Source organism: Rhinopithecus roxellana, chromosome 19 (assembly GCF_007565055.1).
Source record: "Rhinopithecus roxellana isolate Shanxi Qingling chromosome 19, ASM756505v1, whole genome shotgun sequence".
NCBI classification, from domain to species: domain Eukaryota; kingdom Metazoa; phylum Chordata; class Mammalia; order Primates; family Cercopithecidae; genus Rhinopithecus; species Rhinopithecus roxellana.
The window spans coordinates 80,486,536-80,507,788 of NC_044567.1; the positions used below are offsets into that span (position 1 = coordinate 80,486,536).

Consider the following 21,253-nt stretch of genomic DNA (forward strand, 5'->3'; position numbering starts at 1 on the left):
AAAAAACAAAAACAAAACTTAGCCGGGCGTGGTGGCGTGCGTGTGTAATCCCAGCTACTTAAGCAGGAGAATCACTTGAACCCAGGAGGCAGAGGTTGCAGTGAGCCGAGATCGCCCTGCGGCACTCCAGCCTGGAGACAGAGCCAGACTCCATCTCAAAAAATAAATAAATAAATACTAAACCCTACATAATAGTAAGGAATCTATTTAGTATGTAGTTTTTAAAGGAGATCTAACTACTCTTTGGTGGTGGGGAGATTATATTTCATAATTTTATTTTACATTTCACTTTAATAAAATTAATTCAGACTATGCCTAGATTACTATTATGTTCATATACTTTAAAAACTCACTAGTTACTCCTAACCGATGCTTAAGTAGCCGAGACAAGAACAAATCTAAAATGACAGAGCTTTCCCTTGAAAATGCTTTTTGAATCACCTACCTAATATACAAACAAAATGCAGAAAGCTTTTCTACTCTGGGTTAACAGTATTTAGGCTTTTGGGGGAAAGTGGCATGAGCAATAGCAGTGTTTGTTTTTCTCATTTTATCTATATAGTACCGATTCCCACCTTGATTTTATGAAACTCTTAAATGCTTGTATCAAAATATCACACATACTTCATAAATATATACAACTATTATGTATCCATAAAAATTAAATGTTAAGTGTCTTTAGCAGGTAGCACAGGAATTTCAAAACAATTCTCAAACAATGCTAAATTTTATTCCATTTACTTCTTTTAATGACTTTAAACACAGTGCAGGGGAAAGGAAAAGTAGAGGAGCAAAACGAATCTTGAAAAAAAATCCACACATGCCAGCAACAAAAAACCTACAAACTACTGATCTGTCTTCAACTTGGATGTCAAAAATGAACTGTGGCCAGTGACTACTACTAAGGATATGGTATGCAAAACCCATTTCTCTTTCCCTACTTCATCTGAATTTGAGTCAAACTTCCAGCTCCATTCCTCTCACTTGTACAAAGAAACTTACTAAATTGATTTAATGACCCACCTAACCTACAGTGCTTAAAGGTCACCTAGTAAACAGAGGAAGGACATGGGTCCCTTATGGGGACACTGGGCATGACTTCTATTGGGGCTCTTTGTCATCTCCACCAACAGCACATGCGTACCTGCTAACACCTCAGCACTCAGGGCAGCCTGAGACAGTGCATACTTGGCATGCATTTTCTTCAGCCTAGATTAGGCTAAAGTGAAAAACACTGGAAAGTTGAGAAATGGCCAGGTATGGTGGCTCATGCCTGTAATCCCAGCACTTTGGGAAGCCGAGGAAGGCAGGTCACCTGAGGTCAGGAGTTGAAGACCAGCCTGGTCAACATGACGAAACCCCATCTCTATTAAAAATACAAAAAACGTTAGCCAGGCGTGATGGCTCTTGCCTGTAGTCCCAGCTACTCGGGAGGCTGAGGCAGGAGAATCACTTGAACCCAGGAGGCAGAGGTTGCAGTGAGCCAACATTGCGCCACTGCACTCCAGCCTGAGTGACAGAGCAAGACTCGGTATCAAAAAAAAAAACAAAAAGATGAGAAGTAAGCAGGTTAGGATCAATTTCATAAAATCATTTAGGAATTTAACTTTTACACTGACTTATTAACCAATTCCTATAATAATAAATCTCAAAGCAAACTCGACAGAAATTATAAACCTATGGAATGTGTTACCCTGAGATGTGCTAGGCAAAAACTATAAACAGATTTTAATAGAAATCTGTAAGAAAAAGTTAGAGATAATTAGAATATACCTAATCTTTTGAAGATAACATAGTCTTTTGAAGGGGTTCCGCTATCAAAAATAGAATTCAAGGTTGAAATAACTAGTCTGACACAAGATACATTTCCCAACTTCCCTTGGCCTTCTGACCCTGAGAATAGCAGAGCCTGCATTTCAACCACATCTTTACTATTCTAATAAAGCATCCAAAGGGTGGGTTTGTTTCGTCTTGAAGTATATAGTATAGCAGGCTTGAAAAATACCTTTAACAGGACCTGAAGGGTAGATAAGAAGAAAATAAGGGGTGGGGAAATCGAGTATTCTAAGTACCCAGCACAAGGGCTGACATGTAAGAGGCAGGCAATAAATGGGTGTTAAATATGGAATGTATTAAAACCTGCTATATTTATCTAGGAGTTAGACAATGAGATGAAATGCTTCCTAATTCCAAAATCAGATACCACACTCTTCCTTAGAAAATATTTTGGTATGTGGCTTTACAAATCTTGACTGCCCAAATTACCAATAAAATAAAATCCCACAGTAATCCCAAACGACCGCTTCAGTGACCCATTTCTATACCCTTTCTTTCACCCAAACTGCCACATGGAAGCAAGGTGAGTATCTCTCAGCTCGTCCATGTTAACTGTCCCTATTTCTCTCTCTGAAAGAGGCTAACAAAAAGTTAAAACAGCAGAGTAAGAGCATTAAGAAATACCTCATGCTTTTTACATGCTTCTATTCAGTTTTGTTTCTTTTATTGACAAACTAAGTCTATTTTTCTATTACTTTTCTGATTACACATTATGTAGATATATAATACGCTCTTCACTTACCAACAACTTTGGTAGTTGGGAATACTTTCTAAGATAGACTAAACTTTAATGTTAATGTTAACATAGACAGCTAGACTCAAACTAGAGATATATATGATATCAAGTGTCTATATTTAACCACAAGAGTTCATTTTCAACATGTTGCTTCCAGATATTCAAAACAGAATTCCAAATCAATTTTGTCAAACAAAAATTTTCCATTAATCAAGTTGTGGTATAAACCATAAGAATGCAGTCTGTTTTCTAAACAGGGGATAACTCAATAGCTTCCTTCCTTTGCAGATGCCTTTTGCCACGTATTTTTGAAAAGCATATCCTTCGTCCAAAAACTTTTTTAGTATATAGTGTCTTCTAATGAACCTGAATCTCCCCAACAAGGGAAAAAAAAAAACTAGAAAAAGCAAAGCTAAAGTCACTCATATTTCCTAAAGAGTTTCCAGGATTGCCAAAATGACTAGAGAAAAAAAAATGTTTGTTCATGGCCTACAAACAGAAAAGGTCTGGATGCTTGAGGTATAGTGACAGTAATAGTAAAAAAAAAAAAAAAAAAAAAGAAAGAAAGAAACCCAAAACCTACGTTTATCTTCCTCCAATTCGAATTTGAATTAACTAAAGTAAGTAGGATTTTTAGTTCAATATTGAACAATGAACTAAAGAAATATAAACATTTGCTATATAACTTGATTTTAAGTTTCAATGAGTAATACTAATATAACTAAGTTACATGAATATATCAGTTTGACAGACACTGAGAGCCAATGATTGAGCTACACTGTGATTCTCTAAGAGAGAAATAATGCATGCTGCATTTCTACACTTATTTGTACAAGGAATTCTACACCTTAGGTGTTACTATTAATTTTAGTGGAACACAATTTAGAAAATGCTAAGCTAACAGACAGCCTAGCATGGTCCAAATTTATAACTTTATGCAAGAGAAATATGTTTCCAGCATTCATTTAAGGACAAAAACTTGCTTAAAAACAATGAACAGCCAATCAAGTGGAGGAGGCAATAAATATTTCCCACTGAGAAGGAGTAATCTCTAAAAAAAAGAAACATAGGCCGGGCGCGGTGGCTCACGCCTGTAATCCCAGCACTTTAGGAGGCCGAGGCGGGTGGATCATGAGGTCAGGAGATCAAGACCATCCTAGTTAACACGGTGAAACCCTGTCTGTACTAAAAATACAAAAAATTAGCCAGCGTGGTGGCAGGCGCCTGTAGTCCCAGCTACCTGGGAGGCTGAGGCAGGAGAATGGTGTGAACCCAGGAGGCAGAACTTGCAGTGAGCCGAGATCACGCCACTGCACTCCAGCCTGGGCAACAGAGTGAGACTCTGTCTCCAAAAAAAAAAAAAAAAAAAAAAAAAAAAAGGAAACATACTGGCCGGGCATGGTGGCTCATGCCTATCATCTCAGCACTCTGGGAGGCTGAGGTAGAAGGATCACTTGAGCCCAGGACTTCAAGACCAGCCTGAGCAACACAGCAAGAACCTGTCTCTACAAAAAAAATTTTTTTTTTAATTAGCCAGGCATGATAGTGTGCATCCATAGTCTCAACTACTTAGGAGGCTGAGGTGGGAAGATCACTCAAGCCTAGGAGTTTAAGGCTGCAGTGAGCTATAATCGCACCACTGCACTCCAGCCTGGGCAACAGAGCAAGACTCTGTCTCTAAATAAATAAATAAATAAAATAAATAGAGCTATTTCCCAATCCAATTCCAGTTTCACTGAATCACTAAGTTTTCTTGTGTATGGAAAAACCAAATTATATTATAATTTATAATATTTTCAAAACTGTTTGGAAATATGACAGATCCCAGACCTAATTCAATTCCCAATTGCATTTGGCCAACTTATACCTGGAATGACACTTTTCTCATAATTTCAGGCAAAGGAAGATCCATTGATGAACTGGCTGAGGCTGAAGATCAAATTAGCCAGGCTGTCAGATTGTCACCAATTTAACAAAGTAGTTATCTTGCTCTCAATGTCTCTGAATGTTGTCCACACAAGTATTCCAGGAAAAGATACAAAATAGGACACTGCCATTTTACATTTTTATTGTCTCAGAACATTTTATAAAATTGTAATTTCACATAAACAAATTGTTTGCCCATAAACATATTTTCTGCTGACAAAGACTTTCCCGTGCTAATCAAAACACTAACTGTAATAGTACTAAGATAAAAGCAAGAAATAAATATTACACTACTTATATTCTGCTTTCACTTCTTCACAATTCTGTTAGGACTCTCCACATAATCACACTGAAACAAATGTAGTCACGTAATAAAAATTTTAAGAATTAACAAAATGGTAAGATATTCAATGACATCAATTTTAAGGGTAAAATTGCATAAGTCATTATGCTGATGACTAAAAAAAGTTAGCCCAATGTCATCTAGCTTGACTAAAACCTAGATCTAAGTTTTCCTTTCCCCAACTTTCAAAATCTTACATAAGAAAATGCATTTTGTAGATTTCATATTGCTCGTTATTTTTCCTTTGTCTTTAAACAAATTTCACTATGTGAAATCATGTTAATGTTTCCAAATTAGTTCAAGAAAATGCTTAAGTTTTTTCAATTATTTTCTATCACAAGATTTAAAAGTAAAATCTTACTTAAAGGAAAAAAGGTAAACTACAAAGAAGTCACTAAAAAAAGGATATGGTATTATTAAAAAAAGAGGAGGATATCCTCGTCTGTATAAACCCCTCTACCAAATCTGAATGAAATGTAACACTTAAAACATTTTCAAACTGATATATTAGAAACATCAGAAAGGAGACTCTTTGTTTCTTCCTGCTACCAGGCTCAAAACATCAGTCATCTTGGAAAACTACGCTTTCAATTCCTACATTGTGTTCTGTTGCCAAGATCTGCAGGCACTGTGGCCTCAAGGACTCGGGTCTTCCTCTCTGCTCTTTAAGTCCTCTACTTGAACCCTAGTCCGAGTCCTCATTTTAAAAAACAAAAACAAAATAAAGAAACAAAAAAAACCCAACTCTTCTCTTTTCCTACTTTCTTCCTTTCATGTATAAGCCAGAAATTATCCTAATCAAGGCTAATTATAAACATAATAGCTACTATTAACTAAATGTCTATTATGAGCCAGATGTTGTACGAGGCTTCGGGTTCTCACAATAATCTATGACAGATATTACTAGCCCCATTTTAGAGATGTTTCCCCATGAAGCCCAGAAAAGCTGAGTACTCTGCCTAGGCTCACATACGTAATAAGCTGAAAATCAGGATTCAAATCCTATTCTACTTGACTCTGAATTTTGTCCACTGTTCTTCTCCAACTAGAAAAGTAACACATATCTGAGGCAGAAGTAGTCAAAGTACTTTTACTCTTCCCAAGCCTATGAAAGTACCCCGAGTTCTTCTTCATCACCACCTTCTCTAATTATCATCTGTTTTAATAGTATCGTTCTTTCACATTTTACTGCAGACATTTAACATTTTACATTATTAATTAAATATTTTATTAACTAATAAGAATTCTTGACAACACTTATAAACATTTCTATGGGTAAAGGAGTCTGAGCTATAAGCCACTAATCTACAAGCAAACTTCTAAAATACAACCCACACGTAAGCCAAGAACATCCTTTACAGTTATATTTGAGAGTAGGAAATGTATGTTGGTCTCTCTTTATGACTTAAATCTCTTTATGATTTAAAAAGGATGCTACCTAGTGGTTCTCAAGGTCTGGTCTCTAAAAGCAACTTACTAGTATGGGGTAGGCAAACTACAACACGAAAGTCAAATGCAGCCATTGTTTTTGAAAATAAAGTTTTATTGGAACACAGTCACTCACACCCATTTGCTTATGCATTGTCTATGGCTGCTTTCTCATTACAACGCAGAGCTCAGTAGTTGCAACAGAGATCACCTGCCCTGCAACACCTACAATATTAACTGTCTGGCCCTCTGCAGAAAGAATTTGCCAAATACTATGCTAATATATATAAGCCAAATACTTTTTTTAATTTTATCAACTACCATATCTGTTTAGCTATGGAAATTTATTCTGATTCCAAAGAGTACTGAAAAGATGACAAAAATACACACTACAGAATAAAAACAAGTAAAAGGGATCCAAGTCAGTGGGAAATAAGGGTAAAGTGAAGTCTGGGTAGTATCAGCACACACAGAAGAAGATGTCACCGAACAATTGTTAAATTTGGGCACCATCATTGTTTCAACCTTACTAGCAGCTAAAGTAAAGAAGAAGACAGACCAATTTCACCTTTTCACTATTTGCAAAAAAATAAAAGTCTAGCATTGGCTCATAAGAAAAACAACTTCTTCTAGGTTCTCATGAATGGGACATTACGGTACATAGCAAAAAACGTCCTCCATAATATGGTTAGTTATAGTCAATACAAAGACAAGTTTCATACAGTTCTGCTTTTTGAAGTGTTTGTTAAATAAATATTTAGTTTTTGTTAAACAGAATAGAACACCTATAAATCCAACTAAGAGAAAAGGAAATGTGGGCTAACATGTCCTTTCTTTGTCCTGTTGGATCTTGGCATAAAATTTAGGTATAGGCAATAAATTGACAATGTACAAAGTAATTCCTTATGTCACACTTACATGTTGAAACCAGGGACCTCTTTCCAAAACCAAAGAGCAGATTTAATTAAAGGCACCTTGGCCTCCTTAACACTAGTGGATGCACAAAATGATTTATGAAGGCTTATTATATTCAAGACTTTTCATTCAGAAATAATGTACTAACATCAGCAAAGTTAACTAGTCAATAGGACATGAAAATAAACATTGTAGGTATATACACAATTACCATTAAAATGATATTCTACCCAAACTAATATTGAAAGATATTACTGTGCTAAAACCATCCTACTGTGAAATGAAATTGGTAGACCAAAACAGGCCTGATCATCTACTCAAACAAGGTGGGGGAACCCCAAAGCCCAAGCTTTGCCTGGTGGCTCTATGAAGACATCAGGGCACAGTGTGAACCATTATAAGCCCATTACACAGTAAATGAGTCAATTAATCTGTGATTTTTTTTTCATTATTATTATTCTCTTCCTATCCATGGAATATATTCAGGGGCCAACACATATCTTTAAATGTTGCTTTTTAATACATTGTATCAGGGAAAAAAAGTCTAAATATTACCTTCTGTAGAAGCTGCATCAATCATTACTCTTTGCATGAGTACTGGTTCCAATCCAAAGTCGAAAACTATGGTTTGGCGAAAAGTTCCAAATATTTCTGTGTTAAATGCTATCCCGACTTTATACACGTAATGATCTAATCCATTTTGGGCCATCTTTCCTCCTATCCATTCTTGACAGTTTTCTGGGACTTCTTGTGATACCTGGGTAGTACTATCTCCGGCAGATATTGCAATGATACTAAAATGAGGACGATGAGCATCATAAAGCAATGCTACACGATACAGCATTCTTGCAGGCTACAAGGAAGTTAAAATAATTCATTGAGTACAAGGGGGTGAAAAATCCAATTGTAATTGGGCTCTTCAATGAAAATATCTCCATCAGGGACTTTAACTTCCCCAAGCTTCTAAGATACTATGTTAAAACACAAATTGTGCTTATAAGCCATTTAAGATAAAAATCAGAAGGGTTTTTAAAAAATCAGTTGTTAAAATTATATATTTATGCTATATCGTTAGCCTCCCTTCTCTTCCTATGACATGTTCATTTTTCATTGTGGCAAAAGCTATCACCCTATATAACCATCAATCTTCAACTTTCCATACTCTTCGCCTACAAAAGTTTCATGTAGCCTCAAGTAGGAAGCCTTCATAAGAGGGCAGTTACCTCTGAAAGCACTGGATTGGGTTCAAGGCTGAAGCTAACTGTTCTTAGATTTTTCATCTCTAGATACAGAAAGTACAGCGGAAGAAATGCCACAAAAAAGACAAAAACTTTTCCACTGAGCATACTCATAGAAACTGTTTATTTTGCTTCAGTCTTAAACTTTGACTACTATAATTTAAGATGTGAAGCACTGCAGAAAATGCCCCATATTAAAAAACCATTATCACAGAATTTGTGACTTCATCATACCAAATATAAAAACAAGTTGTTACGGTTTAAAAATCTTAGAACTGCTATATTAAACAATTTTTAAGTAGTTATTTATAAGCCATGAACCCCATCCTATGTCCCAAGTTTAGAAGACAATATGTCAAAGATCTCTTTACCAAATAAATAAATATGAAAGCACCCTAAATATCTACAAAGATTTCATCTAAAAGTATTTTTAAAACTGTACTTTTAATAATCAAAATACAGAAATACACTTTAGAACCTATATATAATATGCTTAGATTAAAATATTTTCAATATTGTTTTAACACAGAGATTCAAAGGTCACAAAAGAGTTGAGAAAATTAAACACAACTTATATGCTTTAGCACAAAATTCATACCTTACAGGTGAGAGCAAAGGTCCATGTCTGGTGGGATTTTTTAGTGCTGACAGTAACTGACAGGTCAGGATTGTGCTCTACCTTTACTCCTTCTATACATTCACTAAGCTGAAAACAGACAGCAATTTACGTTATGTTTTTATTGCTAAGGGCACAAACAAAATCTTTTGCATGGGAAATAAATGTTAACAGTTAAGATGATGATGGAACTGTTTACAGAGCAAAGTATTTTATACCTTCATTTTCAGTAATTTTGATAAGAACAAAATATAGTAAAGCTAAAATAAGAGAGGGAAGAAAATTAATCACCACCACAAAATGGCACTCAAAAACTGCCTGAATGAAGGTAATTAATACGGTACAGGCAAATCTTCAAACAAACGGCTTAGTTCTGCTCTTCATTTTAACAAATGGGTCTACTACAGCTACTAAAAACATCATTCTATCAGAATCAAGTTCTTTGCAAAGAAGATAAGGAAATAAACCAAAATAGAGCACATAATAAAGTCAAGACTCAAGTTCATTGTTTAAGACAAACAAAAAATAATGTAGCTTATTTTCCTCACCACTTTCTCAGGAGACAATGAATTCATCCACTTTTCTATCAAGGTTTCCATGTAACTGCCTGAGAGCTGTTTATTCTCATTTTGCTGTTTCAATTTTATCAGCCGTGAAGCATATCTTTTCTGCCATTCTGCTAGTTCTTCCTGGGAATGTGCTGAAGTACACTGGGCACCATACCTACAGATTCCTTGCTCTAAAAATCTAAGTAGAATAGGAAAGACTGTTTTATCATATACTTTGTTGAACCATTTAAAAATAAACTCCCAGCATTTGCCCTCTGATTCTTCAATAAGAAAAACAAAACTTCATGTGCTGAAAGGCCATATTTATCGTACTGTCTTATATAAAGGAGGGAGAAGAGGTTTAGAGAACATTTACAACAGTTTATCAAAACATCAACTCCCCATATTATTCACTGACTTTCTCTGGAATTAGGGGATCCTAAGGCATAGCTATTCACGTCGGCCCTCCAAAAGAGGCACTAAAAAGTAGCTTCTTTGGTCATATAAGGACTCTATTATACAATTCCTCTTAGAATAACTGGGTTTTGTTTTTGTTTTCATTTTGTTTTTTTTGGTTTTCTTTGAGACAGAGTCTCACTCTGTCACCCAGGCTGGAGTGCAATGGTGTAATCTCGACTCACTGCAACCTCTGCCTCCCAGGTTCAAGCAATTCTCTGCCTCAGCCTCCCAAGGAGCTGGGATTACAGGCGACTGCCACCACGCCTGGCTAGTTTTTGTATTTTTAGTAGAGATGGGGTTTCATCATCTTGGCCAGGCTGGTCTTGAACTCCTGATTTCTTGATCCACCCACCTCAGCCTCCCAAAGGGCTGGGATAATAGGTGTTAGCCACCATGCCCAGCCAGAGTACGATTTTTTTAAAGCAACACTGACATCAAGTGGATTTGCTGCTCACACACAGGTATGCCCTACTTCCCAAAATCATAAGGACCTTAAAAAATTTTTCTACATATGGGAAATTCATTCTGAAAAAAGTTAACATATGATTAATTACCATTTTAAGGCTTTTACTTTTCACCTTTAAACATAGTGATTTTACTCTTTTCTACATTACTATTACCTATATTTCACTGAAAATATATTAACTTGCTCGAAGTTTTAAATAAATTTAGAATAAAAGTTTTATATTACAGAGTCACAAATTTATTCAACAGTCATGTTAAATTCAAGGGAATAAATTATAAATGTTCATTTTAAAGGAAACAGAGTCAATGATTTCTCAACGTTTACAACTCAGAAAATTCAACTGACAATTCAGTGATCAAAAACAGATAAAAATAAAATACCTTGATAATTTTTTTTTTTTTTTTTTTTTTGAGACAGAGCCTTGCTCTGTTGCCCAGGCTGGAGTGCAGTGACACAATCTCGGCTCACTGCAACCTCTGCCTCCTGGGTTCAAGGGATGCTCCCGCCTCAGTCTTCAGAGTAGCTGGGATTACAGGTGCCCGTCAACACAATGCCTGGCTAGTTTTTGTATTTTTAGTAGAGATGGGGTTGCACCATGTTGGCCAGGCTGGTCTCGAACTCCTGACCTCTCAAGTGATGCACCCGCCTTGGCCTCCCAAAGTGCTGGGATTACAGGCATGAGTCACCATGCCCAGCCCTGATCACTAACTTTTTAAAAAAGTTTTAAATACCCTGCAAAATTATAGGCAAAGCCAGGTTTTAAAATAATAAAAACACTGATAAAATATCTGAGAAAAAATGAAAATTAAACTAGTAATATAATTAAATGGTCAGGCGCAGTGGCTCATGCCTGTAATCCCAGCACTTTGGGAGGCCGAGGCGGGCAGATCACCTGAGGTCGGGAGTTCAAGACCAGCCTGACCAACATGGAGAAACCGCATCTCTACTACAAAAGCTGGGGTGGTGGCACATGCCTGTAATCCCAGCTACTTGGGAGGCTGAGGCAGGAGAATCGCTTGAACCCGGGAAGCAGAGGTTGCAGTGAGCCGAGATCATGCCATTCCATTCCAGCCTGGGGTAACAAGAGCAAAACTCCATCTCAAAAATAAATAAATAAATAAAAATAAATGTAATTAAATGTAAATATAAAACTATAAATAGCAAAAGATAGATGTTATATTACAGACCATTTTTCAATTGGAAAAAATATGGATAGTAAGAAATAAAAAAATGAGCCATAGCACAATATAAATTTTCAAATGGTTCACCGTTATTTGAAAAAGTGAATATATTTAAAACTTTTCCTGATGGTACAACAAAGTACTTGAACTTAAAATTATACTATTTATTAAATTCTGTTACACTTCTGAAGACACATTTAAAATCATTTTATGTTTCTTTTCAGTATGTCTTAATGGACCAAATCTTTGTCTTTCTATTGCTTGGCTTTAAATTATTTCTCTAAAAAGTATCTGTACTTCATCTGTACTTCAAATCTTCTCATATTTCCTCTTCATAGGACTGCGTTCTATCTCTTCTACAACATAACACCACTAGGATTTTCAATACTTACCCATTCGTTTCCTGACTTTCAATAATCAAAACCGTGTAGCAAATTTCCTTCACTACCAAAAGCAATCTAAAGAGGTACTGAGAATTTATATCTAAAAATCCCACTAGTTACAAGTTCTTACAAAAAGAACCGAAGAGTTTATCATTTTAAATGTAACTTTAATCATTCCTTCCACATTAATAAATAATTATTAAATTTTGAAAGGTTAGCCCTTCAATATGAATTATTCATAAATTCTACATAAGAATTACACAAAGTTAATATTTTTCAGAAAGGTTAAAACAATTTAACATTTCTTTATTTTACTTTTTACATAAAGTATTGTCAACTTCGATCACCACAACCTAAGTAAATTTCACATTAACAAACGGCCATGGTCAGGTGTGGTGGCTCACATCTGTAATTCCAGCATTTTGGGAGGCCAAGGCAGGAGAATCGCTTGAGCTCAGGAGTTCAAAACCAGTCTGAGCAACATGGTGAAACCCCGTCTCTACAAAAACATACAAAAATCAGCCAGGCTTAGTGGTACACGCAGGTAGTCCCAGCTACTTGGGAGGCTGAGTTGAAAGGATCACTTCAGCCTGGGAGGCAGAGATGGCAGTGAGCTGTGATTGAGCCACTGCATTCCCATCTGAGCAACAGAGTGAGACTCTGTTTCAAAAAAAAAAGAAAGAAAGAAAAGAAAAACAAAAGGACAGAAATTAAGTTCAGCCATAATAATACAACTGGTATTACAAAAGACTACTGAGGCCGGGCACAGTGGCTCATGCCTGTAATCCCAGCACTTTGGGAGGCCAAAGTGGGCAGATCACGAGATCAGGAGTTCAAGACCAGCCTGGCCAACACAGTGAAACCCCGTCTCTACTAAACATACAAAAAAATTAGCCAGGTATGGTGGCACGCGCCTGTAATTCCAGCTACTCAGGAGGCTGAGGAAGGAGAATCGCTTAAACCCGGGAGGCGGAGGTTGCAGTGGGCCGAGATCGCGCCACTGCATTCCAGCCTGGGCGACAGGGAGAGACTCCATCTCAAAAAAATAAATAGATAAAAATAAAAGACTACTGAACAGTCTTAACAACCTGCACTTAGATCACTGTTTTTTTAGAATTAAAGGAAGACGACTCATCAATATGCTTTTGACTTTTATTATTTAATGATAATGACCTTTATGGCTTCTGTTTCAAATTGAAAATAAACCACTTTACTCCATTAGATAAGGAAAATTATCTGTTCTTTCAACAAAACATGTCATTGTTTAAAAAAAAAATTCACATTACCTTTTACACAAAGTATATTCCTCGCTGCTTGTGATTCCCCTAGGTGGTGGGCGGAAATGCCAACCATTACAAGACCCTAGGGAGTAATTAGGATATAGTCTTATCATTTGAGGCTAGCCAGTAATTCTGATATTTTAATGTATAAGAAATACTACAATCCCTCCACATACATCATCCCATATGATGTAAAAAAGAACATGACATACTTGCCTCTACCAAAAAAGTAATCTAGCAATCAGCTACATAAAACGTAGGAATCACTGAAGAGGCAGTTTCCCAGCAGTTAGTTAAATCAAGCTGGTGACTCTGACTCTGTCCTAGCAACTGGTGGACAGGTTTCCATGCAATCTCTTCCCTAACAGCATAAGGCGGGTGGCTGGTATATTTGTCATTTCTTAGGCATGGGATGTTTGTCTATCAGGAATTCCTTCAGGAATGAAAAAAATCATTGTATCCTGGAAGGAAAGCTTACATAACAAATTCCACTACTGCATAGTGAGAAGAAGTTCCACGTTATCACATTATCATCCATGTTCCTTAGGATTTGTCTGTCACATGTCACTGTAGAATATAATCCTTTTTTATAATTGAAATAAAGTTCAAAAAGTTGAATTCTGAGACAGGAGCTAGAAACGCATTTATTTATTTACTTGTGAATACAATGAGCTTTGATTTGTTTGGATAAGAGTTTCTAAATAAGCCAGGGAAAATAAGGATTATGAGGGAAAACAGACTAGAGCTTTATAGAGGTTGAGTAGCAACAAGTTTCAAGGAACTTACAGTCATTTTCTACTCCCTCACAAGTCATTACGCCCCCCCAGAAAAGGAAAAGAAAGATATTCAGCCAGGTTGAGTTTAAAGCTGTGCTTCATCTCTTACTAGCTGTGTGACTTTGGGGCAACTCATAAACCTTAATGTCAGTTTCATCACCTGTCAAAAAGATGAAGAAGGACTCTAAGAAGTCAGTACATGTTTTGTGAAAGACACTGCCCGTAGTACATAGCATTCAGCAGGCACTCAATGAATGTTCATCTTTTCCCTTTCCTCTGGTGAGAGGAGAGGAGATCACAGAGTTTCATTAGGGCAGGAACAACTCAGCTTACAGATCAAAACTTCCAAAAAGTGGTAACTGTACTAGCATAGGACAGAGAGAGAAGAAAAATCTTCCCTCTACAGATTGTTAAGAATGATGTTTAAATTTAGTCCTACATGGAGGCAAGGAAATAAACAAGATGACCTCTGAAGTTACCTCCTACCTCCATTACTCCATTATTCTATGAAAAGGTACCAGGGAGAAAATTGCTTTCATCTACACCTACTTCTTAAAAGTAAAATCTTATATTCTCTCCTACATCTCCATTTATATGTACTGCAACTCAGTAAATTTTCTCCCAATAATTAATAAAAAAAGCAAAGCCCATATTCACAGCTACCAGAAGTTACACAGCGTTTGGCACTTACCCTCATCTAAGTCTTCCACATGATATCCAGAGAGGGCGTTACTAGTTGCTGTCTGCAATTTTCCAAATGAAAGACATTTTTTAAGGAAGAAATAATCAGTTGATGCTGAACTAAATTTGAACATTTTCAACATTAAAACAAAGGTGAAGTTGGAATACTCAGAAATTTTTAATATCATTAATATGTTGCCAATGATTTTTGTCTTTTTCTATGTTAAACTACAATTAAATATGGAAAACATGTATTTGTGAGGCTCTCATTAAGGAAACTGATAGAGACCTCCTACACAGCAATTAACTGGCAGAAGAAGAGAAGTCCAAGTCCCCGGTCCTGAACCTCACGGGGTAGCATCTTCCATCCATTTATTCACTTTACTCTCCTCTTCATAACACCTAGAAAATGTCTGATTACAGAGGTCCTTTTCCATTTTTTTCTTTTTTCTTTTTTTTGAGACCAAGTCTTGCTCTTTCACCCAGGCTGGAGTGAAGTGGCGCAATCTCAGCTCACTGCAACCTCCACCCCCTGGGTTCAAGTGATTCTCCTGCTTTAACCTCCTAAGTAGGTGGGATTACAGATCCCCATCACCATGCCTGACTAATTTTTGTATTTTTAATAGAGACGGGGTTTCACCATGTCGGCCAGGCTGGTCTCCAACTCCTGACCTCAGGTGATCCACCCACCTCGGCCTCCCAAAGTGCTAGAATTACAGGCATGAGCCACCGCGCCACACTAGAGGTTCCTTTCTCTTGCAGCTAATGGCATGCTACCACTTTGGAGCCTGGGAGCACTTCCTGCCAGGTCCCCCACTCACTCTGAGATGAGCCCTTCTCCCATAGAGAAGTCCAAGGCTAGGGATCCATTCGCTCTAACATCCTCTGATAAGTCACCAATCTGCATATTTGGTTCTAACTTTACCCTAAGCTCTACACCTCCAATTTCAACAAAGTGCCAACCATAGTACTTTTTCTAAACTATTCTGTAGTATTTTACATGCTGGATCGTTATCAGCTATATACAGATCTGCTGTCAGCAGTCTGTAACTGCCTTTCTATATTCTTGTACCTCTCAAAGTATCTGGCACATAATAATCGGTGCTCAGTAAATGTTGGATGAGTGGGTGGGTGGATAGATAGACGGTTGATGAGATGGATGGAGGAATGGATGGATGGAGGGATGGGTGGGTGGGTGGGTGGGTGGGTGGATGGATGGATGGAGGGATGGGTGGGTGGGTGGGTGGATGGATGGATGGAGGGAGGGGTGGGTGGGTGGGTGGATGGGTGGATGGAGGGAGGGGTGGGTGGGTGGGTGGATGGGTGGATGGAGGGAGGGGTGGGTGGGTGGGTGGATGGGTGCATGGGTGGGTGGATGGGTGCATGGATAAATGGATGATTTACCTAAGCACTTTAAATGTAATAGGTCCAAAGCAAAATTCATCAACTTTATCCCAAAGTTGATCCTTCTTCAGCGTCCTTTATCACAAGTTAATGGATTCTTCGTACCCAGAGAGCCAAGCTGAAATTTTTAAAGCCATCTTGAACTCCTCCCTCTTCTATCCTGCCCTGAATATTCTCCAAATCTTGTCCAAATAGGTCCAGAATGTCTTTCGTCTCTCTTACATTCTCTCCTCCCACTTCCACTGTCCTAGGTAAAGCCCTAATTACCACTTGTCTCATTTATCCCTGAACCAACTGACAGCTTGCCAATCTTGCCCTGTATCAAGTCACCTGTGGGTCTTTACTAAGTGATATGGTTTGGCTGTGTCCCCACCCAAATCTCATCTTGAATTGTAGCTCCCATAATTCCCTCATGTTGTGGGAGGGACCCAGTGGGAGATAACTGAATCATGGGGGCAATTTCCCCCGTATCATTCTCGTGGTAGTGAATAAGTCTGATAACATCTAATGGTTTTATAAGGGGAAACCCCTTTCACTTGGCTCTCATTCTTGTCTGCCACCATGTGGATGTGCCTTTCACCTTCCGCTATGATTGTGAGCCCTCCCCAGCCACATGGAACCGTGAGTCCATTAAACCTTTCTACTGTAAACTGCCCAGTCTCAAGTATGTCTTTATTAGCAGTGTGAAAACAGACTAATGCAGACTAATATACTTAGCTATCCCTATCCTTTAAACTCAGTTCTCACACTTTTGCCTCCCTGATTTCCCTGCAGAGTTTTCCCCTCTCCCTGCCTGTATTTTGTGATAGCACTTACTGACCACAGGCTGCCCTGTGTGCACATTAGCTATGTGCATCTCTGACCTGACAGATTGCTTTTCATGGACATCTCAGCTTTCCAGAGCCTTGAACAGCACAGGTGCTCAGTAAATGTTAAACTGAATCAGGAGGAGTAAACAGTATCCCAAGATGAAATCCGGAATATCTTGTACCATAGAAAGAATGTCATGAATGCTAACTGGTCATAACTGAAACAATACTATCACTATAATTTATATGTGGTTGATTAAATTGTACTTTTTAGGTTAGGCTTGAACTAAACTCTGTAATACTGTTTCTACAGGAAAATGCCTTCTGATTATCAGTAAAGCACTAACTAAGGAGTTTTTAAAAGGCAACCTATTCTTTTTGTAAAATGAAGGACTGAATATAAGAATACACAGAATAACAAATCAGGAGTAACTACTCATATTATAAGCATTCTATGCTGGAAAAAAAAAAAAAAGCCACTAAAAGATCTCTTTAAATTCTCCAAGCAAGGTCTATGTGCCACTGTCACGAACTAGCCCTTCAAATGATTCTGTTTACATAACATATATAAATAGATAAGCTAAAAATTCACTGCAAGCAGGAAAATTTTAAAGTATCCCTTTTTAAAATCTATCAAAATAAATTTATCAAATGTGCAAGAAAAATAACAGGAATAAAAATGTTTAATAAACATTATTAAAATGTTTTGGTCATAAGATAAAGCCTAAAACACTTATAAATGTTGGAGAGAAGACCACACAGTGCATTTCAGCAGGCAGCGCCTGCAAGGATCAGTGATGACCCACGCGGGCATGTGCTGACACTGAGCTCTAGGTCTCATGGGGATCTGGGGAGCAGCACATGCTCAGCAGAGAACTGGTAAAGTAAGGCACTCAGCCCGGCTAAGTATTTAGCAGTACTGGCTTTTAGGTTCCAAAATGTTGTGATTGTTTTCTTAAACACTCTATTTATGCGCTCATACTCCAAAACAAAAAGACAACAGTTTATCATCATTAGTCTTTACTGACACCTTCAGGAAAAACGGCCAAAGATTACACTGCTAGAACTATAAATTCAGAATTAAATCTATTAATCAGATATTTTAAATGTTACTAAAGAATATTTACTAAACAATACTTGTTTTTGTTTTTATAAATCAGCCTTGAGTTCCAGGTCTTTAGTCTCACCCACTAGCATTTCCAAGTTAAATGCCAAATTAGCCCAATCTTTAAATAACAAATTGTTGCTATTTTTAATGTGTCATGTGCAACAATCAATAAGGGTAGCATTGTTTGTTAGCTTTTCCTAAACGGTTATCTTTTAATAACATCAATTCACTAACCAAAAAGACTACTACTCTAGTCAGATAGAAAAAAAATTACAAAAACTTAAGTCACTTCTTCCAAAAGTATAGTCACAAAGTAAAAGTCAAGTGATATTTGTGGCCTTACATGCAACAGGATTATAAACATTAAAAATAAAATAAATTGCATGTGTTTATCAGATGTAAAGCTGGTAGTTCAATTAAGGCAATAAAAGATGAACAAAGCCAAAAATCTTAATGAAATGAAAGGTCATTTTATGCTCTCATTTTAAAAGTCTACAACATTTACAACTGCCTTCTGTTAGTTCTTAGAAATTGAAATGGCTACATATACACTATTAGGTTGGTGCAAAAGTAATTATGGTTTTGCCATTACTTTATTTATTTATTTATTTATTTATTTATTTTTTTTTTTTTTTTTTTTGAGACACAGTCTTACACTGTCACCCAGGCTGGAGTACAATGGTGCAATCTCGGCTCACTGCAACCTCCGCCTCCTGGGTTCAAGCCATTCTCCTGCCTCAGCCTCCCAAGTAGATGGGATTACAGGCGCCTGCCACCATGCCTGGCTAATTTTTGTATTTTTAGTAGAGACAGGGTTTCAACATGTTGGTCAGGCTGGTCTCAAACTCCCGACCTCAGGTGATCTGCCCACCTCAGTCTCCCAAAGTGCTGGGATTCTAGGCGTGAGCCACCGCACCGGGCCTGTTTTGCCATTTCTTTCAAAGGCAAAAACTGCAATGACTTTGCACCAACCTAATACCTATATATACATATGGCTTTGAAGTTACTGAGTGCTTACTGATTCTTGGTTAATTCACAATCAGGCAACATAAGACAAAGAAAATGAAATTTAGAAGAAAAAGCCTAATAGCAAAACAGTTATTTTTTCCAGCTTGTATAATCCATGGTAACAATCTTCTTTGCTGTTTTTTGGTATGAACTGGGATACATTACTACATTTGGAATTGAAAGGAACCTACAGGAGGTCAAAGTTGACACCAGGGTCTCTGCACATCCCCTCTGGCTGTCTGAAGTGCCCTCCATTTCACTCTCCGTGAGATAAGCACCTTCTCGACTCTCAGCTCTTGGTTTAACTGTCTCAGTCCCTGGCCACCAAATCCAGTGATTTTTCCAGCAGAAGAGTTCATTCTTTTCCCTCATACCACCTACCTCTCTGTGAATTACACCTATGGTTGTTTAATTCATTTATTTGTCTATCTCCTTCCTAAACTTTAACCTCCAAGAGGACAAGAACCATGTTCAGTGCTGTATCCCCAGCAACAAGCACGGTACCTAGCACACAGGAAGTGCTCGATTCTTGAATAAATAAGCCAATTAATCACTGTACGTGGGCTTTTATTTATGACCAAAGCTGACAAAATGGCTATTTTTTAAATAGGACATCTAAAAATAAAAATATTTTTATATGCCTATATGAAGAAGAGAAATTTGAGACTTACAAAGCTCAGGGCCTTTTTTTTTTTTTTTTTTGAGATGGAGTCTCGCTCTGTCGCCCAGGCTGGAGTGCAGTGGCCGGATCTCAGCTCACTGCAAGCTCCGCCTCCCAGGTTCACACCATTCTCCTGGCTCAGCCTCCCGAGTAGCTGGGACTACAGGGGCCCGCCATCTCGCCCGGCTAGTTTTTTGTATTTTTTTTAGTAGAGACGGGGTTTCACCGTGTTCGCCAGGATGGTCTCAATCTCCTGACCTCGTGATCCACCCGTCTCGGCCTCCCAAAGTGCTGGGATTACAGGCTTGAGCCACCACGCCCGGCCTGCTCAGGGCCTTTTACATGCCACTGTTGTCCCTGACCTTCCATGTGTCCTCCAAGTCCTTCACTGAAGTACTTTTTTGTTCACTATTTATCCTCACACACATTATTTCCATCTCCTAAACACATTCCTCAAAGACAGTCCTTAAGTCACAGACTTCCATCAGGTGCTTTAAAAGGGACAAAAAGAAGGCCTGGTGTGGTAGCTCATGCCTGTAATCCCAGCACTTTGGGAGGCAGAGGCAGACAGATCACTTGAGCCCAGGAGACCAGCCGGGGCAACATGGCAAAACTCCATCTCTAGCAAAAATTAAAAATAAAAATATTAGCCAGGCAGTGGAATGCGCCCGTAGTTCCAGCTACTCAGGAGGCTTAGGTGGGAGGATCACCTGAGCCGAGGGAGGTCGAGGTTGCAGTGAGCCGCGATCACACCACTACACTCCAACCTGGGTAAACAGAGCGAGACCCAATCTCAAATAAATAAATAAGAAATAAATAAGGCTTGAGGAGTATCTCATTTTTAATGATAGCATTTCATTTTCTAGTAGCCAGAAGTAGTTAAAAACTAAACTTTCCCAATCATCTTCCCATTTGTTGTACAGGAGAAGCAGCGTTCCCAGGATGGGACTGTGGGTTACGGGGGTTACGAGGGTAGGCTGGCAGTACCACTGCCCCACCTTCACGGACTTGCCTTCTGGCTGATGTCACAAAGGTTTTCCAAAATTTAATACATAATGCTTACTAGACAGATTGAGTCAAACTCTTCCAAACAGATCCACTGAAATGGTCTTACCTCTGTTTCTGAAAGAAGTGTTTTTAGTCTTGTCAAATCCTTTGTTACCATCCCGTTCTGAAAGGGTGAATAAAAAAGAGAAAAACCAATTAGTATATTAGTTCTTTATTATGGCAACTTAGCTCAATTCCTCTGTTGTTTCTGAAGTTTATTTGTAAAAAACAATGTTATCCTCATCCCTCATCACTACTACTATTAACAATGATAATAAAGCAACACATCTACAAGGAAAGTTTAAAAGGTTAACAGGAAAAACTATACAGAGTGCCTTTTCTGGTAAGTAAAACCACTGTATTCACCTTACATTAATTAAAATTAACTCAAGAAAATATTAACA

The 21,253-nt window shown here is 37.8% G+C and overlaps 1 protein-coding gene across 5 annotated transcripts in view; it reads right to left on the minus strand.

Annotated features, from left to right (window-relative positions):
• Nucleotides 1-21,253, minus strand: part of HELZ (helicase with zinc finger) — a 171,051-nt gene that overhangs the window by 103,994 nt on the left and 45,804 nt on the right. For all 5 annotated transcript variants that reach the window (XM_030923001.1, XM_030923003.1, XM_030923000.1 and 2 more), the window contains 6 exons: nt 20,917-20,973; nt 14,823-14,874; nt 13,362-13,437; nt 9,587-9,785; nt 9,021-9,128; nt 7,740-8,037 (listed from right to left, as the gene is read on the minus strand). In XM_030923001.1, the coding sequence (XP_030778861.1) occupies nt 7,740-8,037; nt 9,021-9,128; nt 9,587-9,785; nt 13,362-13,437; nt 14,823-14,874; nt 20,917-20,973 (790 nt within the window). The remainder of the gene's footprint in view (nt 1-7,739; nt 8,038-9,020; nt 9,129-9,586; nt 9,786-13,361; nt 13,438-14,822; nt 14,875-20,916; nt 20,974-21,253) is intronic.